This window comes from Strix aluco, chromosome 7 (assembly GCF_031877795.1).
Source record: "Strix aluco isolate bStrAlu1 chromosome 7, bStrAlu1.hap1, whole genome shotgun sequence".
NCBI classification, from domain to species: domain Eukaryota; kingdom Metazoa; phylum Chordata; class Aves; order Strigiformes; family Strigidae; genus Strix; species Strix aluco.
The window spans coordinates 22588978-22611807 of record NC_133937.1 but is presented as its reverse complement, the minus strand read 5'-3'; the positions used below and the strand labels follow the sequence as shown (position 1 = coordinate 22611807).

General features: G+C 37.8%; 1 protein-coding gene across 2 annotated transcripts in view; it reads left to right on the top strand.

Annotated features, from left to right (window-relative positions):
- The window catches only part of HTR7 (5-hydroxytryptamine receptor 7), a 36850-nt gene extending 14326 nt beyond the window's left edge, over positions 1 to 22524 (top strand). The window contains exons 2-3 of one of the 2 annotated variants that reach the window (XM_074830052.1): positions 12321 to 13067; positions 22420 to 22524. In XM_074830052.1, coding sequence (XP_074686153.1) covers positions 12321 to 13067; positions 22420 to 22456 — 784 coding nt within the window. In that variant the 3' untranslated portion in view covers positions 22457 to 22524. Of the gene's footprint in view, positions 1 to 12320; positions 13072 to 22419 lie in introns of those variants that run through there. The other variant, XM_074830053.1, reaches the window with a different exon arrangement.
- Positions 22525 to 22830: the final 306 nt, after the last annotated feature.

Here is a 22830-nt window from a genome sequence, read left to right as displayed (position 1 = left end):
AGCCCCCACACATTTTAGTTGAAGGTATCTTTTATCTTAACTCAAGCAACACGAAAAAACCTGGTTATGCAACTAGAGCACCAACCTTGGCTTGTGATGACTCAGCGATCAGGGTCTATAGATTTATTTTATGGTTCTGGGCAGACCACTTAAGCTGCATCTAAAGTGACAGCCTGGTATGCTCAAGGCAAACCCTGATATTCAGGTTCCCTGATCACCCAGAGCAGAGCTCTCTGCAGCTCCCTGTGTGTTTAGTCTTTCTCCTGCAAAAAGCAAGGGGCACAGGAGGCCCAGGTCTTATGCCAGTATGGTGCCAGGGAACAGCTGGAGTGCTCAGCTGGGTGCAGGGACTTGCAAATTCTGCATTTTTGTGGTGTTGAACTGGACATCCCTGTACTGTTTTGGCAACCTCCTCCTCCTGAGAACCGTCTACAGGCCTGGTGTCCCATCCCAAATCTGAGTCTCCACCACTTGTCCTGAGAAACTCTCTAGGCTGTCTCAGCTGCATTGTCCTGAGTTTGTGTGAGTAGGAGGGGTTTTGGTAGTGGGGGAGGGGACTACAGCAGTGGCCCCTGTGAGAACCTTCTCAAAGCTCTCTTGGTTCCAAGTCGGACCTGCCTGTGGCCAAGGCTGAGCCAATTAGCAACAGTGACAGTGCCTCTGTGATAACGTATTTAAGAAGGGGAATCTGGGAGGAGGAGTTGGAGTTGTGAGGAGGGGTTGCAAGGAGGACATCTGTGCGAACACTGAGGTCAGTGGAAAAAAGGATAAGGGAGGGAGGTGCGCCAGAGCAGAGAATCCCCTGTATCCCATGGTGAGGCTGCCCCCCTGCCACTCCTGGAGGTCACCAGTGGAGCAGATGCCGACCTGCAGCCTGTGGAGGAACCCACGCTGGAGCAGGTGACTGCGCCTGAAGAAAGCCAGTACCCCATGGGAAGAAGCCCAGGCTGTGGTAATTCAGTGCTGGGAGGACTGCAACGTGTAGGGGTGACCCACACGCCTGTGGGAATGACTGATGTCAGATTTGGTTTGTGGAGGACTGTCTCCCATGAGAGAGGGACCAGGCTGGAACAGGGGAAGAATGCCAGAAGTCACCCCCTCCCCCCCCCAGCATGGAAGAAGTAGCAGAACCAACTGCACCCTGCACTGCTGGGGAGGGAGGAGGTAAGGATATTGTGAGCAAAGCTGAGCCTGGGAAGAAGGAAGGGGTGGGGGAAGGTGTTTTCAAGATGCGGTAATACTTCTCACGGTCCTACTCTATCTATTGAGTGTTGTTGTTGTTAATGTCTGTATTAAATTTATGTTCTTTTTTTATTTCCCCTAACGAGTCTGTCTTTTGCCCTTGACCATAATAGGTGAGTCATCCCTCCCGTACCTTATCTCAATTCCTGACCCTTTGTTTTACTTTCTCCTTCCCAGTGCTGGTAGGGAAGGGGGGAGTGAGCATCTGCCCGGTGCTCAGTTTCCCTCTGAGCATAAACCACAACATGCATCCACCAAGGCACCCTCCCATGTGCATCTGCAGGCGCTTCACTACCCTCTCTGAAGGTCCTCCTAGAGTTTGCTCTCGTTTCAACTTGTTTGTAGCACATACATCCTGGGATCTACCTTGCTGCCAGATACAAAGGGGTCATCTGTTGTGTGTGTGGGTGTATGTGCCTGCACACACATAGGAGAAGAAGCTGGTAGACTGATACATTGGCCAAAATATAGACATAGATCCTGTGGGCTATCAGCCTGCCTCATTGCTCAGCTAAGGGATGTTTGTGCTGATGTCTGGCACAGTGCACAACTGAGAGAAAACACATTGCAATTTTTATTACAGCCTACCTGAATGCTTGCACAGAACAGGATGATCCCAAGACTGAGGCATGTCTGGTGGTTGTCTCCTGGCACGTCTCCTCTGGCCTGGCTGAAGCCAGCAGGCTGGCCTGGAATCATGAGTGTTCATCTTTGCCACAGGACACCCCCAGTCAGGATATGGAAGGGTGAGAGATCTGAGCTCTGTTAATAAGTTGTGAGTTTGAGAACTAAGACCTTCTCTGAAGGCAGTAAGGGGGAAAAAAATTAGCATGTTAGAAGTACTGCAGACTGACAAAAAACTGAAATCTTCATTGGCTTTGAGAATACCTCTGGTGTGAGGGACAAGAGGTGTAAAATGGGGGGGAACCCAAAAGAGGAAAATTAGGATTTTCCAGTTCCTAATCTGCAAAATGTATTCTTTTCCATTCCTCTGTTTTCTTTTGTTCAGGAACTGCCTCTGTTTAACAGAGTAGGGATTTTATCTCAGCTGGTGTTTAAAGAAACCACATCTTTGCTTAAAGAGAAAGCATCAAATAAACCTTTCCGTGTCAGCAAATATCAACTGTATGGAGTGCTTCTGCCTGGGCAACTTGGGTTATTCTGATGAAATCCAACTCTCATGTATTTCTATACTGGTTAGCCCATAGGATCAAATTAAGTTCAGGGACTTGAACCTTACCTGCAGTTATATAGGTGGCTCAGGCCAATGAGCAAATTAATCATCTAAGGCTTTAGGTCCTCTAAACATACAGGCATTCAGCAAAAGATCATGGTTAATGCCTGTCTTCTGACAGAATGTAATTGCCAGGACAGGAGGTAGAATTGCTTGGGAGTAAGGATCAGAACATGGGATTAACTCCTCAGGAACTAAGGCCATCATAAAGATGACTTCTAGTGCTAAAGCATTCCTCCGCATTTTCTTTATTATAAATAATAAGGAATAGAGCTATGTCATTTCTCCTCCAGTGCCTTACCAGCATCCAGTGGTCCAGTCCTTCATCCAATCCATTCACTTGCTGTTTCAGATTCTCTAGACTGATAAAAGGAGAACAAACATAAGTAACTCCCAGTACATCTTTTTCTCTTTTTCTCTCTTTAGTCCTATGGAACACCATTAATCAATATTTCAAGTCAAGCCTCATCCCTTCTCAGTAGCTTTTGAACTATATGCATTCATGCCCAAGATCTCCTCTGCTGCTCCTCAAGCTCACTGCCAGCGCCACCTCCCTCCAGTCATGGCAAATCATTAACTTGTCATCCTCAGATTCATTTTCCCTTTTCACATTTAACGAGTTCTCCTCCACTTTACAAAAGGCCATATGAGATAAAACCTCTTTCCTAGCTTTCTTCCAACCTGAACTTGTTTACTGCACACCCAATCTCAAACAAACATCGCAACACAACCAGACAGAAAAAAATAAGAATGTGATTTTTCTAATTCTTTTCTAGAACAAAGCTTTTCCTATCTTAGTCTTCTCAGATAGTATCAGAAGGCCAAAATATCTTCTTAGCCCCCTCAAAAAGAGGCCTGGCATCTTGTAATAACTTAATAAAATTAGATACAGCATCATACACATAAAGATGAAAAAACGGTCACATAAGACTCACATCAGTCTACATGTAATTAGATACTCAGGTACAACAGTTGATGTGATGCAAATACAGCACGTTTGTTCCTATGAATCGAAAATATTTTGGAATAATAAAAAGGCACTAGAGGTAGAATAAACTGAAATGTGAATTTTAAACAAAACAGTTTTCTGATATAAATCACCTTATTGAAATAGCAACAAACAGCCATTTTTGAAGATGTTTTGCTTTTCCTTTTTCTTCTTGATTGATAAAATGACTTAATAACTGGTGTAAATTATACCATAGGGTATGAAGCTGTAACAGTGTACAAGGGCCTGGCCTTCCGCACTTGTGAAACAGTTTGTGTGTATACTATGATGAATTCCATGAAGAATTTTTCAGTGAGGTGAGACATTGCTTAAAAAACCCAAGAAGCCCTTCTCTAGGGAATATTCCTGAAATGTTAGTAATATGTGTAGTGAATTGCACTTTATCCTGTATTTTGATTAATACATTTTTTTACTTTTGAAAAAGAAGAAAAAATTAGGAAGAGCCTTTTGAGTCTTTTCTAACTACTTCCATAAAAAAATTAAATGTAGAATAAAGGGAACTTGCAAATCTATGGGGAGGTGAAAGGGCAGAAGTGGGTAGTGTGTCCCCTGACACAATTATACATTTTCTTTTAGAAAAGCATGAAATTATTTTTTATTTTCCCTAAACCTTGCACATTGTAGAACATTATAAAGAAAAATGGATTCTTCCTATGTGTGACTTGCCCAGATTTAGAGAGCTTTTGAAGTGTTACATATTATCTATCAAGAAGTGGGGTGAGAAGCACTTTTGAGCTCTGTATATGATTAATCCTATTGCACTCAGTAAGCAAACCACACTTATATACAGGAAACCAGAGATGATGAAAACCACAAAGTTGGAGTTCAGACATTTTGAAAAAATTTAAAAATAGGAAGTCTTCCATTACAGTGTGCATCTCAATTCTAAATATTTGTTGCCAAAACCTTTTCAGTTTTCAAATGCATCTAGATTCTAGGAGGCTGGTGAAGGATGGAGTGGGCTGAAATCCATTTCCCTTCTTACGTCTCCTACTTTTACATCATTAGTGAAGACAGAATAAAGGAAAATATACACGTACTGTTTTCTTCAAATAATAAGAGTGTTTAGTCTATAATATAAAATATTTATTTGGTAATTGCAAAGTATTGGCTAGAAAATACCTATTATCTAACATTCAGGCAGTGTTGCAAGATAAACATCAGCAACTACATGTTGGGACCTTTTCTTCCAAACAACATATTATTTGCAGTGGAAAACCAAAGGCTACCGCACTATTTTGTCAGGAAGCTAAGAACAAGGCAGTGACTGGTGACCAATACTTCGACAGTCACGCAGCAGGAAAATGAAGGCAAAGGGTGAGAACAGGTAAAAAAAAATTGCCAAGGTCTGAAAGAAAAGAAGAATATGGTTTCAGAAATTATGACTAAAATAATAGAAGTTGAACAGAAACACATTACACAGCTCTTTCTAGCAATATAGTTTTTATGTATTTCTTAGAATGAGAGCAGAATACATCCCCCCATCTATGGTATGGATCAGCAGACAAAAATGAAGAGGGAAAAATGCAGAGCTAAGAGAGAAATAGAAACAAGGCAGGGCAAGAAAGTGAAGTAAAAATAGAATGAGTGAAATAAAAGAATGAAAAATGAGCTAAAATAAATAAGAAAAATATGAAGCTGTAAAATTATGCAATATAAGAGAAAGAAAGTCCATGAAAGTACAGAGAAACTGAAAGAAATGTAAGAGAGGAGAACATAATCTTCTACTATGCAAATTACATTCCTTTAGAATGAACAGATATTTAATTTTGATTGACTTAATCCTCCCCCACTGCCAGGAAAGCCTACACTTCTTGAGTTCCATCAAAAATGATTTCTGAGAAAAAGAAAAATCAATTCAGAACATTTACTCTGTACAGTAAAAGTATAGTACTGTATTCAATATGTACCCACTCTAACAGTGGGAACGAGTGTCTTCCTCTTACAGAGAATTTAAGGAAATACATTTAATTGAGAGAAAGAAAGGGAATAATGGAAAGTGTTAACCTCGCTGAAAGCAAAACAAATATTTCATTCTCATTCTTCCAAGCATCAAAAATAGAGTATCACTGTTTCAATAATAAGAATAATGTTGAAATTGTATGAAACATGAAGCATAAGCATCTAAAACAATAGATACCAAAACATACATCTAAGATCTTTCATTTTACTGTGTTCAACATCAGCTGAGAAGGACAAAGTTGAGCTTTAACCATTCCTAGCAAATACAGTTAACATGTTGAAGCTGGCCACTGGGCTAAGACTTTTTATAAACTATGTACTAGTTCACTACGTAGAAAAGATACAATTTTTGACTAGATGGTGCACAGCACTAGTTGAACAAAGCCTTTTTTTCTCCACTGAGTAATGGTTTGATTTTGTTAGTTCTGCTGTCTTACTCTAACATTGCACAATGTTTAATGTTAGGGTTTAAAGTGATCTAATTCATATTCTGAAAGCTATCATATATGCAATGAAATTAGTAACTTTGTTCACTTCTGGGAAGGAGAAATGTATTTTACTGACCCTGAAATATCCTCCTCTTCCCAGACAATAAACTGACTGTTACCGTGATGTGATTATGAGGCCAATCTGTATTGCAGAAGGCAGGTATCAATACTGTCATACAATAATCAACAAGGTTACTTTTCACATTATAACCGCATAGTTGTGCACCATAATACTCTAGTCTTAACACTTAATTCTTTTTATGTTTCTATCCCTTTACTTCCATCTCAATTACTTAAATATGTGACGGGAATAGTATTTCCTTGATTAGTTTGTATACCTTATTCTATTTAAAAGCAGGTCTGTGGGACAGCATCTCTTGCTTAGTATAAACACAGTATCCTTGAAAAGAAGAGAACAATTTCTGTTAGGTGGTTTGACATAGCTGTAACAGAAATAATAGATTTGGTCATTGCTTCAACTTGTTACATTCACATTTAATTTACTGTTTAATGTATCAAAGTATAAGAAAAAACACCTAGATCAATCACTATACTAGGGAGAATATTTCTGAACACTCGATAGCTTTTAAGAATGGCATTGTGCTCCTATTCTTGTGAAGTGTCTCTTAAAGTTGCACTGAATTAAACAGAAAAATTATGAAGGATCATGAGAGAATCACAGCCACCAAAGGAAGATCAGTAGATCAGCATTATTTTTCAGAATAAGGTATTGCAGGTGAATCATTAGACAGGATTCTATAGCTGTGGGTTGGCAAAGAAACTAATACAAGGAGATATGTATTGAAGCCAGAAAGCTACTGTATGAGAAAAAGAGCACAAAAGCAAAGAAATAAGCATTTTTGCGTCTTTGAAATAAAACAGTTTTATGACTCTTTTAAAATACAGAAGTAGGAAGAACTGAAAGAACCTCAGGTTAAACGCAACTCCTAGCCAAATGGTAAGTGGTAACAGAACAATATATTGAGATTCCTAGTAGAAATCAATACAATACATATCTATATAATTTCCAGTACAACGTTTCTAGTTCTATTCCATGGTAATCCAGTCTGCTTCATAAAAGCAAAGTCAGACAGTGAAAGATGCTAATCTGATTCTGGAATCATCATCTGTTGGATCAGGTCAGTGAATTCTGAGAAACGGATGTGGACTAATGAATGGAATGCCATCTGCCTATAAAGTACAGGGAGACCAGAGACAAAGGAATTACATGTGTGTGCTTCAAAAGTGGCATAAGTGGTGCTGATATCACAGTGCATTCAATTTATTATTGGGTTGGGCAGGGTGCTTCAAAAGTTTTCATGCTTTTAGCTGTTAGATTTTCTATTACTCTGTGACTTTGCTCACAGTAAGAAGCAAGTCCTTTTACTTTTCTTCTTTACCTTTTAGCCATATAACAGAGGTAATAAAGAAAGATTTTGGACACAGGATCCCAAAATTGGACCATCCTATTACTATTTTATTTCTATTGTTGAAGCTGATGTAGCTGTTAAGTCTCAGTTTGCTTTCTGGATATTTCAAAAGGTGTGAGGACTAGACCCATCTCAAAGTTTCCAGTGTAGCTATGAACAATTCACCATTTATACAGCTTAAATATTACAGCTATATTCAGCTTCCTGTGGAAAAAAATACAAAGAAAAAGAAACAAGTTTTTCTACTGCTGAAATAATCAGGTTCACACCACACACACAAAAGTAGTCATGCCTGGTTAACCTGAAATGCTACCATACCTGTCACTGCTGATTTTTTCTTCTTAGGGAAAAAATTGGTATCTTCTTCTACGTTTATAGCATTACTAATCAATTCAGCCACAAATGGAGAGTTATTCACGTGAAGGTGATGAGAGAGATCTTCCCAAAAAGTTCTTCTAGTAGATAGCTATATGAACTCGTTTCATGGTAGTGCAGATAAAGCAAACTACTTTTCAAAATTGCCTAGATTAGGGAGTGAAATAAATATATTCACAAGAAAAGAAACCATATTGAACCTTTCATATTTTTAAATGTAGTAACATCTAATGGGACACTAGCAGTCCAATTTCCAGTTTGATAATCACTGTGCAAGTAGTAACGTATGACAGCTGTCATAACAAGCAAATAGCTAAAACAAACATAAATGGGAAGAAGAAATACAAAGAGTCATAGAGAGCTAAAATGTTGTGCCAGAAACAGACACCAGAGTCTGTGGTTGTCTGTTCCCTCCATCATATATCATTTTACTTTCCATATACGTTATATCTTAACACTTGCTGTAACATGTAATATATCAAGCATACTGTAATAAGAAATGCCTGTGTGATCTACAGTTCAAGCAACAATGGAGACTTTTTTAGCCCTGTAAGGTAAAAACTATTCTGTGTGGTTGTAATGCATCAGTATCAAAAAAGCCAGAATGAAAAAACTGAGTGATCTCAGGAGCAGTCCTATACAGTTATAATGGTTTTACATTAAATTGTCTCTAATGATTGCCTGTCATTAAATGGTAACAATTTAGAGGTAGTGGGAAATAATACTGGATCACAGGGAGACAGATTTTTATTAAGCAAAAGGAAAGAAAGGACTTACTCATTTACCTTTTCCATTGTTGGTGTTCATTGGGTGAATATGGCAAATAGCAATTATGTATGATAGCTGATGATAGCACCCCATGAAGGAGGGAGCTCTTTACCCCCACCTACGTTTGAACAGAGCTCCAGAAAGAGGATGGCAAAGGATAATTTTTTCTCCTTAGAGCTGGGCATCCTGAGCGTGCCTCATGCTTGAATGGGACTGCAGCACAGGAGCCAGTTTCATCAGTACCTCCAACGGGAAAGAGGAGACACTGAAGAAATCATGAGAAGCCAACCCAGAATAAGGATGTGGTTGTGTGCTTGCATACATTCATTTAATAAGAAATTTACTCTGTCCCTCACCATTTGCCTTCTTTTTGGTCTATGTTATCTGCTCTTATTTTGAGCTCTTCAAGCAAGGGGCTGTTTTCCAAATTTCGGTGGTGTAGTATAAAAAATGTTCCCATCATATTTTTTTGTTGTTGTATCCACTAAATACTAGTGCCAGGTTCTCCCTCTCACTTTTCTCCACCCATCCAGCAGCCTTTCTTCCTGGAAAGGCAGCAGGGCCATGACTGGAGTACACATTGTGCTTCTTATAGCGTTGCCCGACAGTCATTTGCTGTAGCATCCTGCACTTTGGTGTTCTGCATGCAGCATCAGGCAACGCTGGATGAGAAATGCCATGACCAGTTTATAAGAAATAAGGGCCACGCATTTGAAATACTGTGCTTTTGGGGAGTAACCTAGATATAGTCATCACTGTGCTGGGTGTAATATAGATAGATGCCCTGTCTGGCAGAACGATATAGTCAGAGGAGGAATAGGAAAATAGCATTGCCCTTCTTTTACAAGTGAGAACTGAGGTGCAGTTTCTTCCCCACCAAGATCAAAATGAACATCTGTGGCATGTAAAAGAAACAAATCTCAGAATAACGAGTCTGACACACTTCTTTCTTATGGGGGATAGCTGAGATACATGAAATGGGCTTTTTAGGGAATTTGACTTTATTCTTTCCCAGCAGTAAGGCCTCAAGGTATTACATATTTTTGAATGAGATATTAAGTTCAGTTGATTTACCTTTAGTCTTTTTTATTTTTTTTTCCTTCGGAAGGTAGTAATTAAAAATTGAGCATTACAAAGAATATTTTTGCAATGAATTCGACACAATACTTTTGAAGTTCATGAATCTATTAAGTCTTGGACACTCTCTAGTGTATTAGATAACAGTAGTGATTTACATTATTTTGAAGATGCAAGTAAGTTTTTAAGGGTAATGGATTTCATATATAGAGATAAAAAGATAAGGTTCTTTCATTTATGCCTGCTGACTTCTTTTCCCTATCATACTGTGTTTAGCAAAATGGATAAGGCAGAAAGGATGCTGGTGTATTTTTATGTTAATTAATGTATCTTAATTTCAAATAGCAGTTTTGAAGCTCAGATAGCTTCCAAAAAAGTGATGCCACGGCAAAACTAATGAATTTTAATTCTTTTCAGTATACTTTTACTTTCATGAATTCTTTTTGTTATATTTTGATGCATGAGAATGCATCAGTAGGAACTCAGAGCATGCAGCCCACAGATCTGATTTTTACAGAAATCCAGTTTAACTTTTTTAGCTACACAATAAAGCTCACCTCATAAGTGTGTAATGACCAGTTGGGTAACAGCTAGAAAAATACATACTTCAGGAAGGTGGACCAACTTTTTAAAGATTTTTTTAAAACAACACGTTGTAAATGACAAGCAATCTTTCTGCACAAAGGATGTGTTTAACTGTTTTGTAGCTAAATTGTGCTATTCTCAGACAAATTTTAAGTGTGTGCCACTCTTGTCTCAGAAGAGCTGCAGCTAATAACTTAGCCTTGCTGCAGTTACATTACTTAAAGCAGTACAATGTATCCATTAGGTAGTTAAAATTCAAAACTTCCCTGCATTAACCGTGCTCTTCTACATCTTGGAGTGCCTTGGAAAACTCTCAGCTCCTTGGGAGCGCAAACAATTTAAGTCATGATGCTGTAAAACAGAAATCTTTGTGAACTCTATAGTATGCCCATGGCCACCAGAGCTGGTCCTGATCATCAACTAATGCTGATGGTGAGAGGCACAAGAAACAGCCTTTTTTAATAGTGTGGTCCATGTATTACACTGCTCTAATCCCAGACAATCTTAATAACTGTTATCTCACAGCCCACCAGGCAGAGCTTCACTGGCAAAATACTGGCCTGCTGTAATTCACTTATGTGTGCTGTTGAGAATAAGGCACAATAAACCAGTTCTGCCCTTTGTGAAACACTTACCATAGCAGTAATATACAATCAGTGACACTGTTGAAGGGGATTGTTGTTACTCATCAGAATGGATCATGAAATGATGCTTCTTTTTACTTCCAGAACTGTAGCATACCTGGGTGCTTGTATAAAGCAGCAGCACTGGCCATAATTTACTGCATTGCAGTAAAATCAACAATGCAGCATTCTGCAGAGCCAGGCAAATACTCATATTTGATTTGCTAGGTGAATAGAGAGAGAAAAAAATGCTCCCCCAAAATATTTTTAATCATGTTACTATATTTCTTGTTTGTAACCCTCCGAAACCTTCACTGTGTAACTAAACACTGGCACTTCCTGAAACCAAAATATTGTTCTGAAACCTGATTTGAAACCATTTCTTTTACAAGTAACAAAGTGAATCACACTGATTTTCTCAAAATTCTTTCTTTTGGGAAGAGGAAAAGAGAACAAATTGAGAAGTTAATGGTAATTCATAGCTAAGTTCCAGTTGAGCAGAAGCCAAATTTCAAAGTAAAAATGTTAGGTGTAAAAAAAAGCATCTAATTCCATCTAGGAGAAACTTCCTACAGTTAGAGAGAAAACGAAGAAATTTTCTGTGGCTGAAAGTAAACACAAACTTCGGATATTGCTGCCCAGCTATATAGGGCTGTAGTGATAATTTTTTTAGTAGGAAAAAATACATAGTTGAAGCTACCACATCTTAGAAAAGGTAGAAATTGTCAACAGACTTTTTTTTTTTTTCCCCTCCTGTGAAAACTTGTCCCATTGTGAACATTCTTCTTGTCTGTTTACAATTTACCACACTAAACTTAGCTTCTGGTAAAACTATGTTTTTTCCCCAGGTCTTCTTAAACTGATACTGTAATAGATTGTTACTTTGTTCAAGTAAAAGTTTCAACATTGAATAAATATAATTTCTTTCTAATTAAATGATGATAAAAAGAATTATTTTAGTACTGAAAGAATCTACTCTTGGGATAAGTTTGCAGTCTGTTGTTCCCGTCTGAAACATGAAGGTAAGAAAGACAGCTCATCATCAGTTTAGTGGCAGGGATCTTCATAACTGTTGGATATGTAAGAAGAATAAAGATGAATGTATGCTTGTTTTAACTTAATCATGCACTCAGTACAAAAAGTGGTAGGCTTTGTGGCGTGAGTGTTCGTCTATACTCCAAGATTTCATAAGTTAGCCAAATAAGATTTAGGTTTCTGAATTTCCTTAAAAAACAAAAAATAAGTGATCTGCATGAAGATTGTACAAATTCATTAAAATCACAGTCTGTTATGGCCAATGGAAGATTTCCTTCTAGAATAAAAGACCTTTTATACAGAGTATCACCACTATACATTTTAACATGAACAACACATGAATTTACAAGTTTGAAATACATGCAAATAGAGGATTGAAAAATGTAAAATAGAAATCTTAGCCAAAGATGGTTTGTTTTAGGGCAGACTATGTGAAATAACTTTTATCAGTTAACCACTGCACTATATAGTAACTCTACATTATTGTTCTAGGTACCTGGGAATAACGAGACCTCTTACGTACCCTGTAAGGCAGAATGGGAAGTGTATGGCCAAAATGATCCTCTGTGTATGGCTCTTATCTGCCTCTATCACTATACCTCCACTCTTTGGTTGGGCCCAGAATGTAAATGATGAAAAGGTTTGTTTGATCAGTCAAGACTTTGGCTACACCATTTATTCCACAGCAGTTGCATTTTATATTCCAATGTCAGTGATGCTTTTCATGTACTATCAGATTTACAAAGCTGCCAAGAGGAGTGCTGCTAAACATAAGTTTGCTGGTTTTCCCCGGCCAGAAGAAATGGAAGGCATTTCTATGAATGGAGTTGTAAAACTGCACAAGGAATCTGAAGAATGTACTAATTTTTCACGACTCCTAAAGCACGACAAGAAAAACATTTCCATTTTTAAAAGAGAACAGAAAGCTGCAACTACACTTGGGATTATTGTTGGGGCTTTCACTGTCTGCTGGCTGCCCTTCTTCCTCCTCTCAACTGCCAGGCCCTTCATCTGTGGTACAGCATGCAGCTGTATCCCACTGTGGGTTGAGAGAACATTTCTATGGTTGGGTTACGCAAACTCTCTCATTAACCCTTTTATATATGCCTTCTTCAATCGGGATCTGAGGACAACTTATCGCAACCTCCTGCAGTGCAGATATAGGAATATCAACCGGAAACTATCAGCTGCAGGGATGCATGAGGCTCTGAAGCTTGCAGAAAAGCCAGAATTTGTTCTGTAAGGTCACTCATCCTTTACTATGATAATTTATTGTTTTATCACATTAGCTTTTTTCCCCACAGATTTGAAAGAAGAGTTATGGGAAGAACCAGGCTTCTTGAGCACTGTTAATGCAGTCATCAAGAAACTGGAAGGTAGCAAGGTTAAGTCTTCTACAGCTCACCAGTCCTACTGAGCCTGGAGAAACAAGACCACCATCTAAAGAATTTGGGTGCAAGAGGAATACTAGAAAGGGGGAGGGTAAAAGGTGGTGCAGAATGTTTTGATTGCTGGTGAGGAAAGAGCAAAGTTGGCTTAACCCATTTGTTTAGTCCTTGTCCCCAAACAACTTTTAGTAGGCCTGAATGTTGGATGCATCTTGAATGCTGGAGATTTTTTGCTGTAATAAAGACCTGAGAATGGTAAAAAATTCAGTATAATTCATTGCTTTCCACTTTGTTATTATAAAAATAAACCATTTAAGAAGTAGCTGGATCAAAGAACTTATATTGCTTAGAAATATTCTTTATTATAAAAAAACATATGTCCATTAAACATTAATTTACTAGATTGCCTAGAAATAAAATACTTTGTAAAATTTAATGTTGCCTTTGCATGGCAACTATGGCACTGAAAGAATACTTTACACTTTCAATGTGAATATAAGAGTTTGAGTCAAGTCACACAGACCAACATCTACTGCTGCATACAGTCATGCAGCGTGATTAGCTGCAGTGCTGCTATGCCAATTAGGTGAAGATCTATATTTCTAACATAATACATCTGATTACAGTTTATTTCAGGAGCTGTCTGGTCTTTGTCCATCTTTTCTTTCATTAATTCTCTTGGCTTTATCAGTTGAGCCCTTCTCTAATCTAGATGGAGACTCTGTCTGTGCTCAAGTTGTTTCTGTTGATGTATGGCTTGTCCTTGTTCCTCCTCAGTAGTTAATTTATTGTCTATTTGAAAGCCTTCTAGCTTCCTGGGATTTCTTTCCTTTCTGAAGTTGGTAAGGAAAAAAATAAACATAAGACTTTATGACATTCAGAGACATCTGGACTTTATCCTTACAAACTGATTTTGGTCATCACTTCTGCTTAAAATTATTTAAAGCCTTGCTTTGTGTATGAATCAAGATAATTTACTGTTTCTAGTTCTAGTTGTTTCCCCCACCACTGCAGCTCATCCAAGTATGTGATTCTACTTCTCCTGACTTTGGTAACAAAGCTCTTCTCTCAGTGGAGCAGGGTCAGATATTATAACAATATTTGTATTTAAAATTTGATAATAATAAATGCATTGATGATATTAATATATTACTAGTAATGTATTAATATAAAATGCACTGATTATGTAATATATTACTATAATAACATAAAATAATAATAAACTTAAAATAACTCATAATAACAAGATGCTTTTTCTGGACTGAGTTTGCACTGCATACCACGTTCCAGATGAAGCACAGGGTGAATGAAGACTTTTTCAGAGCTTGATCTACTTTTTCAGATATCGGGACATCGATGAGGAGACAACATGTTCATTATCAAATTGCCTCAGCAACAAATCACACTTTAGGCTAACTTCTGTCCCCATTTTCTCAAGTATGAAGCCAAAATGATGCAAAAGAATTCAGTGATGTTAATTTGGATTATGTAGCGAGAAGTTTGTGCCAGATCCCTTGTTCAAAGCATACAGACATTACTGGAAACACTTGAGCTTCTTAAGCAGTAGATACACAAGACCTGGATCAATGTGCTGAGCTATGTGTACTGAAACAAGCTTAAGCCATTTTAGATGGATTTATACGCTGGGATACATATAGCAGGAAGTACCTTTTGGCCTCATTTTTAGAGAAGGATCATAGTTTTTTAATAGTAAGAGACAGGCTATATCCCAGCTTCAAAAAGTTTTCCATGGAAGTTTCGTATTGATTTGGAACAGTCTGATTGCTTTTAAATATTCCAAATGTGTTATGCAGCACAGAAAGACAAGAAGATATTTTAGCCCAGGATATCCACAAGCTCTGTAGTACAGAGTAGAGCTCATGTTAATTCAAGCATATTTTCCATATTTGGCATGAAATTAATGATGTTTCTGACTTTGTTACCTATCAGAGTAGCATTTTTTAAGTTCCTAGCACAAGTGAGGAGTTTTCACAGGCCTGCTGCAAATTTTTTTCCCTATGTGAGGATATATAGGAGAATATACAAATAAATGTATCTGTGAAGATTCCAAGTGGGATTATAAAACTCTGAAGCTGATTTCAGAATTCTGGGCAGAAGCTTCAGCCATTTTTATTCTGCAGTCTAAGAAGTGCTTTCCTCTAAATAAGATTTTTTTAAAAAAATGCAGTATATGTCTTACAAGTCACTTGTATATGACTTACAAGTCCTCAGGGAAGGCATCCTGCAGGACTCCACCTCTTTTCTACCATCTGTTTCAGGTAATGAGACACCGGGAAAGAGCAAGAGTTGTTATGTGCTGTGTGTCAATCCTCGAAGTTTTTAGAGATCAACAGCCACCTTTCATCTCTGGATGTGTTTGGAAAGGAAAGAAAAGAAAAACAAAAGAGAAAAACAAGTTTTCTCATACAGCCAAAACAGGGCTATGTGGCAAATGGAAGCTGATGTTAGATGGAGCTGTATTTGAGGTAAAAAGTAAAGAAGTTGAGAAGATTAGAAGAATGTCCCATTACCGAAACACATGGGTAACAATGTTGAGAAGAGGAGAAAGCTTTCAGACAGAATTCTAACTGAAAGAGGCTTAGGCAAGAACCACAAGGAAATAATTGCTTGAGTTCAAGACAGGACTTTTTACTTTTCTAAAAGATAAATAAATAGAACTGCATCAAAATACCTAACTGCAGCAGTAGTATGTTTTTTTTAATTAGATAATTCACTACTTATCTGACAAAGGGGTAACATATGAATGGGTGAATGAGAAGTCTACATCACCACGTGTGCAGCCTGGTACGTGCTAGCACTAACCCTAGAAGAGATCCCACTCTTGGTCTGTGTCCTTTCACATGTTTCTAGGAGAAGGCAAGGGTGTGAATCAGATAGATAGGGTTGTGAAAAAAAAAACCCACTAATAAAAAACTCCTAGAACAAGCCAGGGCATAGGGAGGCCAGCGTAACACTAACTGAATGAAGACAGAGAAAGGCAAGATAGTGAAGGCAAGTCACAGAAGCAGTTCTAAGTTTCACACTTGTGGTTGGATAGTTACTTTTGGGAAAACATGCAAAACCGTAGAGGCAATGAGGTACATATCCAAGATTTTGAGGATAAAGACACAAATCTTTCTGAAATATGCTTGTACAGTCCCAGTGAAAAGACCAATGCTACCTCATTGCTTAAAGGGGAGCTGGGCTCTGCAGGTCAGCACTGCTCTGGATTTAACAAAGATCTATTTAAAAAAAAAAAAAAGTTTTAATAGCAGCATGAAGTGAGTCTTGACATTAGGTAAGATCTGTTGAGATATAAAAGCAATTAAATGTAAGCTGCTTTCTTTTTAAGAAATAGCGCATGTTGTCTAAATCCACAAACTGTAGTCACAGGAGGATGTGGATGATGGTGACAGTTAACTCTGTAACCCCACTCCTGGGAGGTTTGGAAGATTTCAGCTATCTCATTCTTAAGTCACAGTCTGATATGTGAGAAGTCCCACATTAGCCACAGAGTGTGAAAGACTTGAAATCTCAGGGTTTTTATGAAGGTAACTGTCACTTTGTGTAATGTTCAAGTGTTTGACAGGAAAGGTTGGAGTTGATCCTTAGGTGCACAGGGCAGCACAGTCTGGAAAACAAGGAAGCATTGAAAAAGCTATCCTAGAGAATAGGATTGCCCATTAACTGTAGTGCAGAACTGGCCTTACCCCAGCTGGATATTTTGTCTGAGGAAACTCAATGTAGCATTTGTTATTAGCTACAGTACCCACATGCAGTATTTCCGATTAGAAAGCTTAGTCATGTTGCTGTACATCCTAGACCATCTTTCTACCAGCTGGTAGTTCTGAAATCTGTTTCTAGTCACTATGTGATTTCTCATGATGATGGTGGCAAGAAAATGGGAAGAAATTTTTCTTCATTTACTAGACTGACAAGTTTTTTAAACAGTTGTGTTTAGTTCACGCACGTTTCACTTGTCTTTACTTTCCAGGAGCTCAAAGGCTGTTTAGCCTTTTTGCTTCCTCTATAGCTTTTGAGTAGGAATTTACCGCTCCTTATTCAGGGAGAGAAGGAGTCACCACAATACCTTTTTAGGTTAGAGCTTTGTTTTGCTTTTCTGGTTGGCGTTTCCGGGGAAATGTAGCTGGCTATACTGGCTCAGGGGATGATCACTCAGCTGTACCATGCCTAAACACTGGGAAAAACAAGGTGATACTGGGAAGTATTCAGACAGCAATTTCAGAGTGATTACCATAGCCTGTGCTTGGAGCTGAGGAAATCAGGAAGCAGCTGTGCAGGTGCTGACAGCATCCAAAACACCTCTTCATCCAACACAAACAGCCACTCAGTCACAGTCTTCAGGTGCAGCCTAAGATCTTCAATTGCTGCCAGAATTATCTAGACATCAACTCAAGGAGGTGTCAGTCAGACCTTCTTTATTTTATATGCCTCTTTGTTCACCTCTGAAGTGTATGTAAAGATCCTCAAGAGCAGACTGAGTGAGGCAGTTCCCTAAAAGAAGTTTTAGTCACCGTGCCAGAGATTCTTCCCCTGATCCCACCTTTCAGTATCACAAACACATTCTACTAAAGATAAACATCAGCTGTGGCCAAAATAAAAGCCAAAGAACAAATCTCTGAAAGGCGCATTCCCCCCCACCACCTTATACAGCTCATTATATGGTATTTGCAATACCCTATCTATAATTTATCCATAAAGGTAACACTAGCTCTCAAATGGATCCTAGGTGAGGAGGATCCTGGTTGAGCCTCCTTTACTTGAAACAGTCTTTATAGTAATATAGTAGCCAATGTGCAGGTTGTACTTTACCAGGAGGTTCCTTGCATCCTTCTGATCTCATCCTGCTCAGATGCACCATATTTATGTGATTTTTCCTCAATAAACAGCGCACAAAGCAGTTTACAGTAAGGATGAATAGACTTGACTGAACAATTCTCCTCAGTGTAAGCAATGCCCTTGAAGCAGAATTTAAGATAACGGTTTTGTGAAGAGTTTAATTTGGCTAGTTTTGCAGCCTTCCCTGTCCACCCTGCACTCTCCCATCTCTGTTTCTTTCTTTTAATTACCCAGAGTCAAATCAGTAACTTGCTCAGAGGTTCTCAAGGGTCACATATTACCATATTTCTTCACTGCCATTCCTGCTGACAACTGCCTTCGTAAATGTACTGCTAGACTACTGTAAGACACACTCCCATTTGCCAGTAGCAGTTAATTTGCAGTAGAACCAGGCAGTAACAACATATAACCTCATCCCCCATGGTATTTTTCCTCCTTGTTCAAATAAAACTCGAGGTTTTGTTGCAGTATAAATACATTGTGAAAACTGTACTCCCCTTGCTCACTTAGTACTGCTTTTTTGAGGGAGACCATCTGTGGTAGAAGCCTTATTCCTCACATTTTCTCCCAGCTCCTGCAGTCTACCAGACTGTAGGTTTAATACTGTAGCACAGTATTAGCACTTATGAAACTCCAGACTGTTTAGCAAGAGTCTTACTGGGTAACAATAGAAATACCATAGTAAAACATATGAATCTATGGTAATATCTCATTATTATATGTCTTTTGCTTCACACTTCAGTTTCATGAGAAGAAAAGCAATGTTTTTCATGCTCTGTTCAGATGATTTATGAGCTAGCACCACCTGCAGAAAGGTACGTCAAACAGTGGGAAATAAATCTAGAACAATGAAACACAGAGAAATATTTATCAAATTAATACTACAAATAATGCAGACAAAATCCATTCACTCCCTCCCCACTGCTTTATGACAGGAAAACTGATTTCCAGGCAGCCCCTGCTGCAGACACTGGGGTCAGCGCAGCACCGTTAGAACATTATTGAGGTAAGTTTGGGGATCTCTGGCAGAGATGCTGTAGGTACAGAACTGGAAGATGTTTTGAAGCAATAACATTTGTTCTGTTGCTTTCCCCTAGCTATCAACTTAGCTTTCCATATTATTTTTCTTATCTTTCACAAAAAACTATTCAAAATATAATATTCTTAGAAAATGTTCAAGATCAGTGTATCAGCAAATTCTGTTCACAGTTTGCTTATGAATCCGTTCTTATCTTTTAAAATAATGGTTCTCAGGAAGACACAGGAAGAGAGAAGAGAAAGTTCAGAGACGTGGGGAATAGTCTTAATATGCAAAATTATTAATATCCCAGAACAGAAGACACTCACCCCTTATTTCAAAGGGTGAGGAGGTAGGAATGGTGAGATTGAGTTTTTACTTTTTTTTAAGAGGAGGACTTAAGTAAATAAATAAATAAATAGCCTAAGAAACACTGCATAAGAAGAACAATCTTTGCAATGTACAAAACATACAAACTTTTATCCCTCTTTACTGATTTTAATCTCTTTAAGTAGTTATTGCCACTAATGAGTGGGTTCAGCATGAGTCTGAAGTGAATTAATACTGTTTTCTATACCACTTCCTAAACATTTTGCCAAATAGGCCTGTCATTCCCCACACTCGCTATTCTGGCACCCCTTTCAGCCGCCCTGCTGCATTGCAAAACCCCTTCTCATGTAGTAGTATTTCTAAAAGGGCAGAATGGCTTTTACTTACTGAAAACCAAAAGACGCTTATGATTCCCAGATTAATTTTTCTCTGTTACAAGAAAAAAAAACCCCACTGAGATACTGTGTTTTCTTAAAGACATTAATACATGGTTACTGTAGGGGATAATATTTTGATGATTTGTGACTTTACTGATTGAAATTATTATTTCTGTCATTTGTAATCTTTTGCATAGAACTAACCAAGTTACTTCAGACAAAAAACGCATACAGATGTATCAAAGTTTCCAGAAGAGACCAATGCACTTTTATAAACCAACATACCAGATTGAATAAATATTTTGCTTTTAGTTTTCTATCTACTCAGTCAAAACCAACAATATTTCATTAATTCAGTAGTTGTGTGGTCTTGCTAGTTCCAGAAAATTGTGTTTACAGTATACTTATTTTTACTTTCTGCAAGAGAAGAGAAAGAAAGCCACTATAGTATACTTAGTTCAGCCCGTCTGGAGAATCTATGTTTTAAAACATGGAAAAATATAGCAGAATGCTTCTGCATAGACTCACTAATGTCTCAGAAAACGTTGCATCTTTTGCTAATATAACCAGGATTTTGGCAGGTCTGTGGTAAAACAGCAGAGATTCTTCAGTGAAATCTACCATCCTGAAGATGGTTGCAAGGAAAAGATAAAATTAGACAAATTAAATGAACATGTGCTTCCTAACAATAGTTGCAAAAGCAAAACCACCCCACCCAATAAGTAAAACCAATGATATTTTTGTAATCTCAACACTTAAACAGCATAATGACAAAATATTACAGCTGCTTCATAGAAATACAGAAATTAATACCTTAATGATATGTGTTTTAAAACAGAGTAAGAGCTACTTACCAACAATTTTAGAGACTGTTTTCCTTGCATATTTAATTAACGTAGACTTTCACTAAGGAATGCTGGAGCAAGTTGCTGTGGTTTTGCAGTCTAGTAAAATAATTTTACATTAACATGTTTGTTGTAAGGAGGATGTACACCTTCTGTTTACTGGTATACTATCAAGGACCTATCCAAGGTACTTATTGCCTCTCCAATTTATGAGCGTTAAAGCAGCCCAAATATTTATCCTGATAGAGAAGAAATAACAGAAATAATTAATAAGTAACATGGGAACCAAACAAACAGAGAACTTGAAACCTTTTGGATATTTCATTACCAACTATGAATTTGTTCCTTACTCTCCCCCAGCTTTACTTGTAGCTTTTCTTAGCTTGTATACAGAAAATATTTTTGACAAATCCATAAATTATATTTCTCTCTTCAAACAAAGCAGTAAATACAGCAAGTGAAAATCATACTAAAGACCTCTAACTTGCAATTACAAAAAACCCCCACATGTTCAATTAGCCAGATAAAGGTAATGCTCTAAAATAAGCATTTTTTAAAAGATTAATCTTCTCTTTCCAAAATAATCCCATCAGCCCAGAAAACAACAAAGATCATCAGCACCAAAATGGTTTGGAATTACAAAGATTTATAAAAGCAAACTTTTAGCCATAATAATGAAATAACTTTTGCCCATACGTTTTCGTTAAAGTTGTTCCCCAGTAAACGTAATACATGAACATAAAATAACATTTCCTAAGGCAAATTATATAAAGTCCAGAATTCTACTCCAGCTTTAAAAAACACCTACAGTTAGCTAAAACATAACATTTAAAAAGACCCTTGCTTTCCTTTATATCTAGTTTTGAACTTGGATATAATTACCTGGTCAGTTCTTGAAAGTTCCTACCTACCTGCCTTCCTTTAATTTGGATCCATTTTTGCCAACATGTGTTTTCATGTAATTAAATATTTGAAGTGAGTGAGAATGCAGGTTTGTCTCTAAAAATGCCTGCTCCCGACACATTTACTGATGTGAATATTTCAGTGATTTCAACAGGAAAGCTATATAAAGAGACAAAGGAGTACTTTTCTGCATGCTAGTCAGGCAGAACTGGACTTGGGATGCTCTGAAAAACTGTCCTGTAATCTCACAGATTTACTGTTACAACACTTCAGCCTGGTTACTGTAGAGGATTGGTTCTTCCCTTCACCAAACTCGATAAGAGAGGAAGGAATTTACCCTAATTATAATTAGAGTGATGGTGTTATAGGTAGGATAAAGTACAATGTCATTACAGCTAAGATGTATATTCCATACAAAGATGATTTTATGAAATTGATGGAGAAGTCTTCATTATCGCTCTGGCTCCTTTCTCCCTCCTTGCTTGCATTAGGCTTCCATGAGCAGTGACATGTGTCAGTTTGTGTCAGAGGCTGGAAGGTTGGGCCAGATGTGGGGCTCTCAGTAAAACCAGCTACAATTTCTGAAGTAATTTTGGGCTTCTGCCACTGAATTGTGTAAAATGGACTGGGAATTTCTTCAGTTCTCACAGCGACCCAAAATGTGACAAGTACAAAGGACTTGAAAACCACTAGAATCCTATGCTTTCCCCTAGCTTCCTCTTTTGTATGGGACCTCTGAGAATTATCTCATTAGCCATGATCTAATTGCCTCTTAAAAAATGTTTCCATTTATTTCAGTGGTATCTGGATCAGGACTTTTAGTTGCTCCAGGACATTTCTCATCTAATTCATCCACTTTTTTAAAAACAGGAGAAGTTCTGATTTCTCCAGGGAAAAAGAGTCATGACCAAATGTGCATCAAAGCAGCCAGAAAAAGCCAAGGCAGAGCTGGAAGAAGAAAAATGAAGAGTTGGCTTCTGAAGAACTGGATAGATTTATGAAATGTACTTCATCTTCTTTTGATGGGAATGTGCTAAAAATACTCAATGAGCTCAACACATTACATTAAATACATTTCTATTGGAAGTAGTCATATCTTGTTTGTTATGGAGAAAAGTGCTGCTATATACAAATGAAAATAGTTTTCTGCCTGAGAAAGCCAAATCATTTCAGCAATAAGAGTTTGGCACACAGGGTGGAGAAAAAGAAATGCAACTAAAACTCAAAAGATAAAGCACTGTACAGGTTTCCACCACATTCAACAATGTAGAAGAGCACTCA